Source organism: Silene latifolia, chromosome 6 (assembly GCF_048544455.1).
Source record: "Silene latifolia isolate original U9 population chromosome 6, ASM4854445v1, whole genome shotgun sequence".
Taxonomy (NCBI): domain Eukaryota; kingdom Viridiplantae; phylum Streptophyta; class Magnoliopsida; order Caryophyllales; family Caryophyllaceae; genus Silene; species Silene latifolia.
The window spans coordinates 111086050-111102167 of record NC_133531.1 but is presented as its reverse complement, the minus strand read 5'-3'; the positions used below and the strand labels follow the sequence as shown (position 1 = coordinate 111102167).

Sequence of the window (16118 nt, the reverse complement as noted above, 5' to 3'; positions counted from 1 at the left end):
TAAAGGAAAGTATTTTATTATCTTGTGTTTCAAGCTAAATTTGTTTTTAACAATATCTTCTCATAATGATATCTTCTTGTAAAATTGTTTTGATCTCAATAAAAGTTGCGTTTTATAATAATAAATTTAGTATTAGTATTAGTATTAGTATTAGTATTAGTTACAGGCCGAAAACTCAACCTTTGGGCCATCCCACAACCTCCGCACCACCCTAATCAACGTCTATCAACGTCGCCTTAAATCTACACCTCCACCAAACGACCTCCAAACCGCTTCATATCCACACATCCTCCACCACCCGACTACCAATCTGCTTCAATCCTCAAATGTACCATGTTGCACGTCAAGGATGAGTCGTGACAGTTGCATGGTTTTGTGACTGCAGCAAGGCTCGTAGTGGTCGGTTGGGTTGTGGTAGTTCCGTGGCTTATGGTGGTTGACTTTGTCATTGCATGTCTTAATGGTGACTGGATTGTGGTGGTTGCCTGTGTTGTGGTGGTGGTGGTGGTGGTGGTGTGGGTCTGCAATTGTCAGATGGGGTGGGGGTGGTGTGGTTTTGAAGTGGTTGATGTTTGGAGGTTGGTGTGGAGACTATGAAGAGATAGATAATGATGGGAGGGGATGATGTGAGAGGAGAGGATAAGGAAGGATAGGTCTACTAAAGACATTGATAAGAATTGTGTAGGATTAAGTCCGTGTATTCATAGCAAATCGATAGGCTGATTGTACTAGTGTAGAAATCATGTAGGCTGCTTGCTTCTTTGGAGGCGTGAAAAGCTGAGCCTATTTCGTGTTGCTACTCTTTTGGAAGCCATGTTAAATAATTATGCCTTGAAATAGGCATCTCATTTTTGTTGCACATAGCTACCAAATATATTAGTTTTGCCAAAGATTAACATGGATGTATTGTGCACCTTCATATCTCCATTGTTGTTGCAGTTGATGCACATGTGGCCTACGAAAGGCATTGATAAGAATCGTGATGTCAATTCAGTGCTTAAGATATGCTGATAACATGAGGTTCAAAATTTTGTACTAGTGTGTGTATTTACGAAATTCTACTTGCTCTTGAATACCAAAATTTAACCAATCAATTTTTCTTTTAGGGATCATTTACTGAGTGAATTGTGAATCACTTCAACTATTTCTTTTAAGAACTTGCTTTTTTTTTTTCCTTCCTTTTTTGGCTCTTCGTTACAGCTTGATGACTGGCTTGAAAGATTAATTGAGGAGAAAGGGGAAGACCTGTACAGATACAAGGGAATCTTATCAGTCAGCGGTTCTGATGCACGTTATGTTCTACAGGTTTCTACTGCACGCTATTACCTCTTATCTACTCTCTGTCTTCATCACCTTATCATTTTTGTAAATGAGATATTCAACCTGCATTCCTGGTTGTTATCAGGGGGTACATACAATGCTAGATGGCTGTCCAGGCAAAACATGGGGTCCTGATGAAAAGAGAATAAGCAAACTGGTGTTTATAGGGCGTCATTTGGATGAAACAACTCTTAGAAAGGGTTTCAAAGGATGCATAGTACAATGAACTGAATTTCATATAAAATTATGTTCTCACCTAATTTAGCAATCGAGCAGCATGCTTGCAGAAGTGCAGAGTTTTGATGATTCATGCAGGTTTGGCTACTTCTCGTCTTAGCGTGCATCTGTTCTAGCTGAAGCTTAACAGCTCTTGTAATGTAGGCGTAAGGGTATTATTGATTATCAGACAAACGTACTGAGCCCTTGAAGATAAAGTCCAAAAGGCTTTAGCGTTGATTTATCTTACAAACTTACTGAGTCCTTGAAGATGAGTTCAAAATGCTTCCGTACGATCCTTACAGTGTGTGCAGATCGGGTATGCCATGTGTTAAGTGTTAACTTGTACATTTGCAATTTATGATCTGGTGCCCGAGGAGTCTATGATCCATAATAGCGTACATGTCTTCTGAAATTGCTCAACATATCTGATTACGCAAGTTTAAGATTTTCTTTCCGTCTTTGGTATTGCATCAAGTTAGTGTTGTTTATAGTTTTATATGAAAGATCTCATTTTGGTCCCTTAGGTTGGTTTGAAAATTTACTATGGTGACCTGAATTTAAATATTTTTACCATTCTAGTTACCTAGTATTTGTATATTATGCCACTTTGAAACTTGTGGTGCATGCGCTGGACACTGATACGGCCATACGGGTTCATATCTAACTGTCAGTTTGGGTTTAAGGTCACATTTGAGTGCTGTAGTTTTAATGGTCAATTTCCCGGATCATTTAAAGTCGGCCTTTTTTAGTTTCTTATCAATCGGAAACAACTAAGAAGTTGATTTTGCCAAGTCTAGTCTCCTCTACAATGCTTTCCTTTTCTCTTCGTTTGTGGAAGTATTGGATTGGTCGGTTTCATGTAACACAAGTATGTTAGCCGAAGGAGTGAAGGGCCAAAGTGGCAAAATACACAACCTTCATGGAACTTGAATTAATATTTTCCCAACAAAATTATTTTCCTTGCAATAATGGATACTGTGTATGTGAACAAGTTAGGATATATAAGTGGCAAGTCCGCATGTCCTAGACTCCTAGCTAACAGTGCCTGAAGATTGGACATCCTTGTCTTCAGGAAGTTTAATGAGGGCATAAACTGCTGCTCCTGTAACTGCCCCGAGTACTGGTGCCAGCATGTATATCCAGATGCTTCTGTATCTTCCTGCTGCTATGGCTGGTCCCAGTGTCCTGGCTGGATTCATCGAAGCCCCTGTGGCTGGCCTGCATATTCACACCAAAGTGGTAAATTTTCAAGCAGATGTTGGCTATCTTAAGTTGGTAGTTGATGTAAACAGACTGTACTCTTGTGTGTTTTTAAGTTGGTAGTTTGGAATCATTCACAGTTTCAGCGTTTCACTAGTCATGATACTATCTTTGTTCTAAAATGTGGGGGTACTTACCCTATAATGAGAATGTCTAGCATAACAGCCCCTCCAATCGCAACACCAGCTAAATCTCCGACCTGTGTACAAAAAAAATCAAGAGTAACCTGAGGTGGTTGATTCCTGAAAACTCAGATAACTAAAGCAAAAAAAAAAGGAATGTATGGAGGGAGTATTACTTACAGCAGTAGAGTCGGTGGCCACAGCAGTAATGACAAACATGAGAACAAAAGTGGCTACAAACTCTAAGAGAAAGGCCTGGCCGTTGCCAACCGAAGGTACATTTACACCACCAGACATGAAAGGATGATAAGCGGCCTTAAGTAGGAAAGCGGCAGAAATGGAGCCAGTAATCTCAGCGACGATGTAAATGGGGACTTGTGACCAGGGAAAATGTCCGAGAGAAGCAAAGGCAATAGTGACAGCAGGGTTAAAATGAGCTTTGGAAATGTGACCTACTGAAAACACCATGATCATAACTACTAGTCCTGAACATGCTGCATTTCCGATTAGGGTCTCGACTCCATCGTACTTTTGGTCTACTATTGGCCCTGCTGCTGCTGCAAATACCATTATGAATGTTCCTACATACTCTGCCCCTGCCTGCATTTTTTTTATACGTTTTATATTATCATTCCGCTTCATTTAGCTTTCTAACCAGTTTATATCTAACCTAATATAAAGATCATTTAGCATCGAGTAAATTAAAGTACAAGGACCATCAATTGAAAATATTTGCACTTTATAACCAAGTAGGTAAAGTTATTTGTATTCAACATATTTACCAATTGTATGTGTCAATTAGCTTAATTAGAGGCCTCAAATGCTCTCGCGTTTTAAAATTTCTTTTATGCAACGAACCATATTTACAGATTGTATCTTCTTACCAATGTTAAGTGTCGCGATTCAATTTTCTACTTGAAACAAAAAAAGGGAATGCAATATAACTATATAAGGAGAGAAAACAAAAAACAAAAAAGGGTCTAAAAAAGTGCACCTTTTTAAGAAGAATAATGGGAAAAAGCTTAGAGAAGGAGGAGGGTTGAGACTTTGCTGGTTTAGGAGTTGAAGCAGCAGCATCAGTAAAGGGTGACATCTCTACATTTTCAACCGCCATTAATATTGAACTTGACACACTACACCACAATTTCTTGTAAAATATATTCACCTTAATTATTATTTAGCTTCTTTTAAATTCGACTATTTCATTTCTCTACGAATTTGCAGTTATTATACAATCGGTATTTATACTATACATGGTTGCGTCCATGTATGTATATAAGTTGACTTGCTCACATATGAGACATCATCAACAACATTTTGTGATTCTATATTGATTGATCAAAACATGTTTGGATGTCAAGCTTTCATTCTTTTATTTGTTTCCATGTCAACTTGAATAAATAGTCAACTACTGAAATGAAAATTAGTACAAATTTGGATGATATTCAAATTTGAGATACATTTTTCATGTCATCAATTTGTAACAGGACTACTTATTTATGTACATATGATATCAGAGTAATAAAAGCCTCTTTTTTGTTACATATGATTCGATTAGTGTTGATTATGAATTCATGCATGATAGTTGGATTCGCTTACACATTATTTATATTAAACCCTTTTACAAATAACAAACTACTCCCTCCGTCTCGATTAATTGTTCTCCTTTGGTTTTGACATAAAGATTAAGGAAATAGGAGGGGGTCAATTACTAAATGACAAGTGAAACAAATTGAGTGTAAATGATCAAATTTTTCATCAAGTTTATTCTTAAAATAAAAAAGGACAATAATTCACTAGACACCCAAAAATGAAAAAGAACAACAAATAACCGGCACAAAGGAAGTAATTTATTTACATCTATAATACTTTTCTAATTACTGAATTTCATATACATTTCATAGATTAGCTGGATATTATTATTGGTAGTATGAACGACTCAACTCTCAGGCTTTTGATACGTGAAAACGGCTGTTTAAAGAGAATTTTATCTGAAACACGTTTTGTTAATGAAACGTATGTTAGTATCAAGACTGGATCAGTCAAGTTTTATGGGTTGGCATATCGAAACGTATATTCTCTTCATAATGTTCGAAGAATAATTTGCAAGTTTCATTCTCCAAGTAGTTTGCCGTTAGTTTTAAAAACGTTTCGACGCTTGATGCACCTTTTAATACTGACCATGTTTCGTTATCTCGAAACGTTTCTATAACTGGATACTTTCAAATGGATTATAACATAGTATGATTTTCTATCATTGTTATCATAAGCAGACGAAAAGGCGACCTTTGACATAAATAGACTTTGATAAATAGTATAGTAATATGTTAACTGATGAAATTAACAATTGTTTTGTCCAGCCCAACGTAGAATTGGAGTGTCTGAATAGACGGTTTTAATTGGTTTAAATGCGTGTAAAAAGGATAACTGGTTGTGTATACGTGGTTCGCTATTCGATATATACTTAAGGTCACAAGTTTGATTCTCCTTAAAACCACTCTTATGGAGTATTTATGCCTGAGGCTACGGGTGTTAGTGAGACGAGACAGCTCGCGAGCAACTTGAGCTTGGCTCGGTCAAAGCTCGGCTCGTGTGAGCTCGGCTTGAGCTCGGGCTCGGCTCGAGAGCTTAACGAGTCAAGCCGAACTAACGTTGGCTAGACTCGAAAAGCTCGTGAGCGTCTCGAACTTGTGTAATTAGATAAGACATAACTCATATTTTATAAAAATATTTTGTCATGATTATATATTTGTATCACACATATAAAAAATGTCTCATTGGTTTCTAATATTTGTATATGAAACCTTCGAGTCTTATTATTGAAAATATCGAGAGAGAAAAAACGAAAATTTAACAATTATATATAGGCTCGAGTTGAGCTCGAGTTTGGCTTGAGCTCGCATTAAAGCTCGCAAGCTTGATAACGAGCACAATTTTTTCAAACTCGGGTAAGCTCGAAATCGGCTCGAGTTCGAGTTTTACTTTATGAGCACAAACCGAAGCTCGGGATCGGCTCGGCTCGTTAACACCCCTAACTGAGGCTATGCCTTTTAGACTTCGAGTTTGTCACTTTCGAATGGCTTACCTAGAATACGTCGTTTGCAAGCTATCAAGTACACCCGAGGGTTTACCCAATACGTACCAAAAGTAGCAGCTATGGGTTCCCTCATCACTAAAAAAAAAAAAAAAAAAAGTAACCTCCCTTAGAGAATGAAATGTTCAATGTTTTTACTTATAATTTTCACACTTATTTTAGCTTTCCTTATACTCTAACCTGTTCGCCCCATGGGTAGATTTGGGGGAGGGAAAGTGAGGCAAGTGCCCTCACATGACCCAAAAATTTCAGCTATATGTACCAGTTAGTTCCCCTTGTATGCAATGTAATCCTCCCTCCATTCAACTCCATGTTACAAGTTTACTTTTTGCACAGATATTAAGGAGCGGATTAAAAATAACTATTAAAAGTACATAGAGAAAGAGAATGGAGAGGTTAAAAAAAAATATAAAGGTGGAGTTTTATGGTAGATTAGTGTGAGGTATGGATGACATTTTTTGTAAATATAGATTTTCAATAATGATAGAATGGTCATTTTCTTAGCTAAATAAGGAAACATGTAAAGTGGAGTTGAATGGACGAAAAAGGAATACTTGTAAAGTGGAGTTGAATGAAGGAAGTATTACTAGTGTAATGGTAAGTGTAGGAGACTTATAACATGCAATCCCAGGTTCGATTCCCACAGTCAGCTTTATTTTGCTTTTTATTTTACTTTTTGATCTTTATTAGCTTTAAAATATGAGAAAATTTATGTAAGATGTACTTTTATTTCTATTTTTATTTATGATTTGCACTTTTTTTCATTGCTTATTTTTATTTATGAAAGATGTATTTTTATTTCCAATATTCTATAGAAATATATGTAGTCTTTCGATTTTTAATCATGTATGTATATCGATAAAAGAGTACAAATACGTAAGAAAGTGAAAAATAATATTAGAATTACGACAAAAAAAATTTGTGCCACCTCAAACCAAAATACTTGCATCCGTCCCTGGTTCACCCTCGCTAAACCGAGTTTAAATCCCGACTCTACTAGTGTCTGGAACATAGAGTGAATGAGAAAAACCGCATAATTTAGGAATGTTTGCGAGAGTTGATTACTGATAAATTTTCAACGGTTTGCCGTGGTTGTCCATTTGTTATTCACTTATTCTACTTGGCGAAGAAGTTCTATCCACCGATAAACTTTATGTTGGGTGAAGACTAAAGAGTGATGATAATAGGTTCTTGCACCAGTATGGATATTGTGCTAAATGTAATTTGGTAATGTATTTCAATCAGACGAGGTTGAGTTGTTACTGTTCTGTGCATATTGAGGGGGCGTTTGGTTGGGGGGAATAAGGAAAGGAAAATAAAATAAAAATGGTTAATTCTTTTTGTTGTTTGTTTGACACAAAGAAAGGGTAACCTATACCCCCTTACCCCCAAAACCATTCTCATCCTTATCCCTCCTCCCCTTGGGTAAGCCCATAACCCCATATTTTCACCACACCCTCTCACACCGTCAACCACTACCATCTACACCCTACACCCACCACACCAACACAACCACCACCAGGGACGCCGACACAACCACCAACGACGCCGCCTGTCCATGCTACCCCATATCCTCAATCACTAAACACCACACCAACACCTTCAGTAACTCTCCCACCCCACCAACCACCACCAACACCTTCCTCGGCCACACCACTGCAACCGCCCGACGCCGGCCACACCATATCTGGTGTTTTAAGCGGTGGGGGAGGGGTTTTCGAAGGGTTGTGGTGGATTTTTTTAGAATGAATAAGGTGTTTGGGGTCGGGATTGTGGCGTTTGTTGAGGGCGTGAGGCGCGGTGATTAGGTTCGCCGTGGGGTACCGTGAGGAAGATCGTCAGCGCCGCTACTTGTGGTGGTGTCGGTGTAGATAATGGTGGCAGGTGGTGGGTAATGGTGGTGTTTCGATAAATGAAGAGATCAGGGGAAAGACATCAAAATTCAAAACAGAGACGAGATCGTAGGAAAAGGCTGATTCATAATTTTAAGTAAGTTGCGGAGTTTTATGAATTTCTCGGTCTCAATCATTTGTTTGTCTTTCTATTTTTTATGAATATTTTAATAAAAAAACAAACAAATGATTGAGACGAAGGACAAAACATTTGTTTGCTTTCTATTCTTTATGAGGAGTATTTTAATTAAAAAAAAAACAAATAATTGAGACAGGGAGTATTTAACAAGATAGACTTTGACTTTGACCTCGACAAGTTTAATCACCAGCACACAAATCCACACGTTAGCCAGGGAAAAGGATGATTTCCATAATTTTTCGGGGAAAATTAACATGAAAAGCAGTGACTGTAAATTCATAGAAATACAGATTGAAATTCATAAACTTCAAAATTTTTAAGAGTACTCATTGGCACTTGTAAATCTATAAATGGCAAAGCAAGCAAAAGCAGCCGGAAACTAGTAAGAAGATGATTTACTAGCAGAAAATTTGTTCAATAAAAGTTGGGGGGGAAGCTAAAGATAAGGAACAAATCGAGTACAAAAGCAACATACGACACATCTAAGAACTATAGACTCAGGATGCGATTAGGTCGGGTGTCTCCGCTTCAACTGACAACAATGCCGTATGCACTTTACCAACCCAACTGTCCAATCGATCACGGAGGGACTTGATTTGAGAGACTCCCAATACTCTTGGTTGCACCCACGACACATGAACCGTCCCCTCTACTTGATCAATGATTCCCTCGATCAAGTGAACCTGAACGTAGAAATCATTTAGTATTCATACGCACATTGTGGTACTTACACACTAACAGAGAGAAAATGGAAGAATAATCGAACAAACAAATAACACAATTTGACTTGAAAATGACAGTCTCACAATTGTTCTATTTATCCAAACCTTAACAAATAAATTGAGATTGATTGATAATGGGTAAATGGGTCTGTCTAATAGCTTAATGACTATGATATGATTGGCAGACATGAAGGCTCAATCATTAAATGACAATACTAGTATTAGGACACAGCTCCCGAAAGAGATGGTTGAGAAATAAGTCTTATACTCGAAGTTAAAAAAAAATCGTACTATATGCTTTATGGCCCAAGTAAAATCCCCATTAGTCTCCACCACTTTTGTCACGGAAATCCCCTTGACCTCTCTTTATGAGAGAAGTATCATATTGGGATGAGTTTGGTGCGTATTCAATACCCATATGGCCATATGGCCATATTCATGAGTATGGCCCAAGAAGTGAAAAGTCGAAGTGACCTAGAGTTGAGAAGCAAACACAACCGCCATCAAGTAAAATCACAACACAGAGGAAACATAAACTTACAGAGAGACTCTTCATGAGAAGGTATTCCACATCTTCAGTAGATAGCTTAGTGCGCTCAGCTATCACGTTCAATGGAATTGTGCGGTCTTCAGCAGGACGGCTGCAAAACAACAAAAATAGATCAGTATTCAAGGGCATTTTTTAGGCTAAACTGCAAAACTCTCAAACACAAACGGAAATACTTATGTATGTAAACTTAATATTATCATTTGCTACCTAAAGATGATCTCCATCAAGCATAGAATATTTATCTTCTCCAAAAGCTTCCTCTCGTTAGCAACAAGTGCTGGTTGTGCATTCAGAGCATCCTTGTGGACATTGCATAACTCTTGATACCGAACCAAATCACCATTGTTAAACGCTTGAAGGATATAGTAAAGCCACTCGACCTTTGTCCCAAGAAGAGACCTTAACTGAGGAAACACAAAGTAGCCCATCAGCCGAGATGTACAAAATAGAATCAAGCAGCTGTGTTATGATTCGTGAATTGGAGATATGACACGAAAATTAATAAAGTCAAAAAAAGGGAAGATAATAGATGAGATACATAATGAAGATAGATCGCCTCACGTTAAATCAATATAGAATTCATAGCATAATTAATCTACATGATAATAGAAAGACTATACAATCAGCGGCCACATATCATCATATTACGAGCAGTCAGAACTATAAACATCTCTGTTACATAGACAATCTGTAGCATGGCAAGTTAGGACGTACAAACAAGTCATGCCTAGAATGTTGACAGAAAGAACTTAACCAATGAGTCCTATGTTATTCAGACTCAATTGAAAGTATCCAACATGGATGCATGTCCAAGACTCCAAGGCTGGACTCAACTGCTTCATGGAAAATTCTCTTATTTTTACATAAAATAAAGTATCTAAGTGACTACGCATGTCAAAGTGCTAGGGCTCGGACACTGATACATGAAGTAATTTGAAGAGTCCGAGTAAGATAGTCAATGACACAGTAAAGAATCCAATGCCACCTAACAGATGTAAAGATCACCTGACCCAACTAATTGTCATATCAACATCGTCCCCACTGTTCACTACTTTAGAAGGATGCTACTTTAGAAGGATGCTAACTAAAAAAATTCATACCAAAGTCCAAAAGTAAGAAAAGAATATCAAATTTAACAAATAATGAAATATCACAACTTAAAATGACTTTAAATGCAGTAATATAAGCACTCCTAGAAGTTAATGAAAAGTTCCACTGGGAATACATCAATTGGAACTATAACAAGAGAAACTATCGATTCCATATCTTATATCTTGTAACCTTAATATTGTATATTATCCTTATATCAATAATACATTGCTAGTTATTCCGCACAATATTGTTTTAGCAGCGAATTATCAAGCCATATACATTCCGTGTGATAATGTTGGAAACGCCTGACTCGATCTAGACGTACTTAGGCGAGTGGCACACGCCCTATTCTACATTCAACTACAGAACAGATAATGGCACAACAAATAATGTATCAACTTATTTAGAGTAATCCAGTTGTTTATGGAAAGGCACTCCCTCCCTTCAAATCAAAACGCCCCATTCAAAGTCCCATATGTGCCCCATTCAAAGTCTCTCTCATAAAAATAGTGGGAACGGGGCATTTCGATTTGAAGAGAGGGAGTAACGCCATGTATTAGGTAGAAGCTTGTAAAGGTTAGCCAAATAAGCAGAGATAGACAATAGAGTTTGGGACAAATCAAAATAAAGATGCTTACAATCGGATGGGCAAGTAGTTCCCCAAAGTTGTAGATGTTTTCTCCCAGTAGAGCAGATAATGATAAATCAAAAGCCAGATCCTAAAAGGGTTATAAACAAAGGTCATTACCAAAGTGAAGAGAAAGAAAAGGACAGACTACCATAAGCATTATCATGAGACAAAGAACAAAACAGACCATAAAAGAAGATGGAATAAGCATTATCATGAGACATAAGAGGACTTCTATAACAACATATCAACAAAAAATTATAGTCGACTAAAACAATGTTTCCCAGATACAGGACTGACCACCCATATTATCATAAGGCACCAATCTACAATCTACAGCTTCTTTCTTATATTAAGACGATTAACATAGGGCACCAATCTACAATCTATGGTCTCTTACTCTTTTTATTTATATTAAGATGTAAGAACCAAAGACACATAATTGACGGTCTATGTAAGCTGCACAATCAATACTTTTGACAAATTACATGAAGCATAATTGAAATCTCCAACACGCCCCTACCCATAATATAGACACTCACAACCCTAGCTAAAGGGAGTTGAGTAGCTTAAACCAAGTTAAGGGATTATAGCTACTCTTCACAGAAAAGATCGTCTACGGAACCATCCATACCAACCCACTCCTCTGCATGCTAATGGGTCAAAATTCTCTCATGAAACCCCTGGAAACCAAAATTCACTTCGAAATTACTTTCATTACATGCTTAAAGTTGTACTAACGAGCAAGGAAATCAATGTGCTACTTGTTATGGGCTTATGGCTTGCAACTAGCAGAGAGACAACAATACTTGATCACTCCAAAAAAAATTACAAATGACAAGAATCCGACATGCCAGTATAATTCAGAGTACCAAATAACCCCACCCCCAATTACCAGAAGAAAATCAAAGCAGTCTATCAGAAGAATTCTAAAAACACATAAGCCATTTAACAAGTAAACCTACCAGCTTGAATGAGTCAGAAAGAGATTCCACTGAAGTGTAAGCAAGATAAAGAAGAGCATTCTTGTAGAATTCAGCAAATTCTTGGCGTGCCTTATGATACTGAGAAGAAACCCAAAAAAAGGTAGCATAAACTGATGGATCAATATCAGTCATGCTATCGAGTGTGGTTTTTCCATCTTCCAAAAGTTTCTTGCATTCTTTGTGTTCCCCTTGCTCAAGCTTAAATAAAGATATTTGCATTTTTATGTAAAGGATTGGCTCTTCAATGCGAGTCTCTTTTGTAGCACGAAGCTTTTCGATTATCCCTTCAAGATAACCAACAGCTGCCTCTTTCTCCCCATATTGTCGGGATACTATGACCACAAAATGTGCAAGCTTAAGAGGGTTTATCTTTGTCTCAAAGTCAGTAATGAAGTTGTGATATAGCTGTATGAGGGAATCTCCAGACTGCAATAAAGTAGCAAAGCAATATTTTACAAAAGCCAGCAGGACAGGTGCAGGACTGAGTACAAAGAGGTAAAATAACAATTGACATAGCATTGAGGACGCGGAAGACATTCTACAAACACTTAAGTAAACTCTAGTACCCTCTATTGCTCATAGTCTAATTTCTACGGAGTAATTTAGAGACTTTGACATCACCAACAGAACTACTTCTGATCTAGGACTTTCTACTATGATATAGTATCACGCATTTAGAAAAAAGGACACAGAGTAGACACAGTTCTGCTAAAAAAAGGTAGACACTAAGTAAAGAAACATAATACTCGACATACAACGTCAAGGATGACAGTTGTCATGTCATGAAATGGAGTATTTAAAGATTAACTTCTAAGTTGCTCTACAAATCTTAACTCAGCCCAGAAATTTACTTTTTGAGCATTACCTTTTGCATACACATACTTGGTAATACTCTGACAAACTCAAAAAGCATTAACTATGGACTACAGCACTAAACATGGGAAAGAGAATAGCTATGTGATTACCAAAGCACCAAAGTAATAGGGAGAAAGTGTCGTGGCTATTGGTCAGTTTAATCCCAAGAAGGCGCCATAGTAATAGAGGGATTCAAACATTCAAACCCATAAAAAGAACAGCAAGAATTTGCGTGTTTATAGCTAAAGATAAAGTCCGCCAATGTTAATAGAAACAAACAATCACGTGCCCCCACTGTTCATGTTCAAAATTGTTACTGAGTATAGACACTTTTTGTGTGTGTGTGTGTGTGTGTGTGTGTGTGTGTGTGTGTGTGTGTGTGTGTGTGTGTGTGTGTGTGTGTGTGTGGGTGTGGGTGGGTGAGGGTGTTTTGTCACTTAAAATGAGGTGGCCAACTACCCAAGATATGATGGTAGTTTAAGAAAGAATAACAGTAAAGCCGGAAAGCAGGAATGTCTCAAAAGCGTCTGAATCCTTTCTTTTGTACGCTAGCAAATATGTGCCTTGCCTTAGGGCAATAAAGAAGATTCAACCTACGAATGATGACTTTTTAAAATCATTATTTAGATTTAAAGAATTGTTTGAAACATTATCACTGAACATAGAGCGTGCACATTATGATTAATTTGTTATCGAGCTGGCATTAGCCTACGATGGTCATCATTTATTTCCCCTAGGTAAAACGAAGAATTAAGATGGTGGGATAGTTGGTGCTTCAAGTCTAGAGCATAATTGTACATTTGCTCAGGCAGCATTTGTAGTAGACTAGGATTCCTAGGCCGGAAAATAATCCAGCAGACTTGAATCTCAATTGAAACATCTCTAGAGAGGTTTAAAAGTTAAACCCATCTAGGAAGCAATCTTATTGTAACGCGTTAGTTGGGTAAATTACAATGAAGATGTGAATATTTCAAATCCCAACGCAAATCTTAAAATCAATCTAGTTGGACCATCCTAGCATCCTTATTAAAAAGATCCAGACATCGCGCACAGTCGGATTACCAGTGTACGACTAGAGAACCCGACATCCGAAACAACTCAATTCCAATTCCAATTCCAATTCTAATCCCAAATGATCCCAATTGCAAAAATAGTAAAAGTCCCAGTTGAGTACAATACAACAAACAAAAACTGAAGAAACCCTAAGAGGATGGATACATGAAATTTGCAATTGAATTGAATAAAAGGGTAAAAGAAAAGAGAGAAACCTGGAAAACGGAGAGAGAAAGGAAGCTATCGAGCTTGAGTGTAAGCTGATGCCATAGCTTTTTCTGATACAGATCTGAAAGAGCATTGTACCATTCAGCAAGTTCAGGATGTGAGTTTTTCTGTGTCTCCAAGTATTCCATGGCCGACATCTTTCTTCTTCGTCTTCTTCCTTTGCACTCTTTCTCTTTCTCTCTCCTCTTCAACTGTGAATTTACTAGATTCTGGGTATTTAAATTTGGGGGGTTAGGTTTTGATATTTGTGGTCTACTTGTCTGTTTATTTCCTTATTTTAATGGAAACAAAGTTGGGGAAAAAGATTTTGTTTTAGTGGACTCTCACATGAGTTTTTATACAATACAAATTCTAGACTTCTACCTTTTATTTCTAGTTCAATTTGTTTACATCAATCACATTCACATATTCATGGATGGCTTCTTTCCAAAGAAAAGAATCTTTAGGTTAAGGGCTCATACTCGATAGTCGAGATAGCACCAAAACGAATACAGATATATGAAACTAATACTCGTATATGATACCGTATTCCATTAAATTTAGTAGTCTGTATATGAAAATAAGATTTATAAATTTAGTAAAATATACAAATAGGTTTTAATATAAATATACATTGTTGAAAATGTCTCGATATTATGGATATGTCACCGCGCGCATCCGCAAGCGTCGATCACCATGGAGATGCGACTAGATCATTTTAACTCGGTCGGTTTCGTCTTGAAGAAGATCTCGAGCAAATTGTGACTAATGGAGTCACCACCAAACCATCATGGAGTGCTTTGACATTTTTCGAATCAACTTTATACATTGGTAAAAAAAAACACAAATTAAAATAAAGTTGACATAGAAACTAAAGATAAATACTCATTTCCCTTAGTATTTATAAGCCTAGAATGTAATACCCTCATACACCAAGGTGTCTTACCAAGACCACCTTAACATATGAAGATGCTACTATCTCGGTTGCCCGAGGTACAGTATATCAAAAGTGCCCATAAAGAAACATACTTTAAAGTTCAACTGTTTAAAGTGCGTACAACCTAAAAATCAAAACCAAACGTACGATACAAACTGTCTCAAACCAAACCAGCTAGAAAAGAAACTATCATAAGACTACAGCGGAAGACTAAACTCAAGACTAGTGATGACTCCATCCCAGTCAGATCCCGCGAGCTATCCATATGGTTATCTGCTAAACAACTTCTCACCATCTCCGAATGGATCACCACAGTTTTCAAAACATTTAACCGGGGTCAGTTACTGAATAATTAAAATAAGAAACAATAAGCATCCAAATACAAAAACACATTCCCCAATCTCCATTTAATCACCACTCACCTGACTACAATAATTAAAATAAGAAACAATAAGCAGCCAAAACCACAATACTGACAATCATGCTTATTACCAGGAAATACAATTATGACCACAATGATAACCATGTAATTCATCCATCACATTAACTTAAATCAATTATACAATAACCGAGTAGAAAACCCTACCTTTTCGCAATCCGCCATAACTGCAACCAATCATACAATGTACAAGAATACCCCATCGTCGCCTACAACAATAATCAACAACTACACATCATAAAGCGATTTCTACCCAAACCCCCAAATCACCCAAATTAGGGTTTGACAAAACTTAGTAAACCAACAAAAGGACAACATATAAATCTACCCAATTACCGGTGAATGCAATGATGTAAAGATCTTCGAAAACTAAGAAGCCTAGCCTTGATTTGATGGTAAAGAATGGAGAGGATTGAACGTCGTTGAAACTTTTATGAAAACCTTTTGAGAATAAAGAGTAAAATGAAAGTAACTGACGGCTTAGCCTTTAAATACCTCTTCCATTTTTACCATCAAACCGTAACAAAAACCCGTAAAAACACTACCACTCGATCGAGTAATTAACATACTCGATCGAGTACCGCCTATTCGATCGAGTTGCCA

General features: G+C 37.2%; 3 protein-coding genes across 3 annotated transcripts in view; 1 reads left to right on the top strand and 2 right to left on the bottom strand.

Moving 5' to 3' along the window:
- The window catches only part of LOC141587100 (uncharacterized), a 9571-nt gene extending 7749 nt beyond the window's left edge, over window positions 1–1822 (top strand). The window contains exons 9-10 of the mRNA XM_074408526.1: window positions 1201–1305; window positions 1406–1822. Of these exons, the coding sequence (XP_074264627.1) occupies window positions 1201–1305; window positions 1406–1546 (246 nt within the window). The 3' untranslated portion in view covers window positions 1547–1822. The remainder of the gene's footprint in view (window positions 1–1200; window positions 1306–1405) is intronic.
- A 621-nt stretch (window positions 1823–2443) lies between these two features.
- LOC141588479 (putative aquaporin NIP5-1) lies at window positions 2444–4035 on the bottom strand. The gene is made up of 4 exons (XM_074409920.1): window positions 3916–4035; window positions 3102–3521; window positions 2937–2998; window positions 2444–2757 (listed from the first exon to the last, which is right to left on the bottom strand). Exons 1-4 carry the CDS (start codon window positions 4033–4035, stop codon window positions 2571–2573), a joined length of 789 nt encoding a protein of 262 aa, XP_074266021.1. The 3' UTR covers window positions 2444–2570.
- Window positions 4036–8252: 4217 nt separating this feature from the next.
- On the bottom strand, window positions 8253–14521 carry LOC141587099 (26S proteasome non-ATPase regulatory subunit 13 homolog B). Its single transcript, XM_074408525.1, has 6 exons — window positions 14148–14521; window positions 12004–12450; window positions 11049–11129; window positions 9526–9722; window positions 9310–9409; window positions 8253–8729 (listed from the first exon to the last, which is right to left on the bottom strand). Exons 1-6 carry the CDS (start codon window positions 14295–14297, stop codon window positions 8544–8546), a joined length of 1161 nt encoding a protein of 386 aa, XP_074264626.1. The 5' UTR covers window positions 14298–14521; the 3' UTR covers window positions 8253–8543.
- Window positions 14522–16118: the final 1597 nt, after the last annotated feature.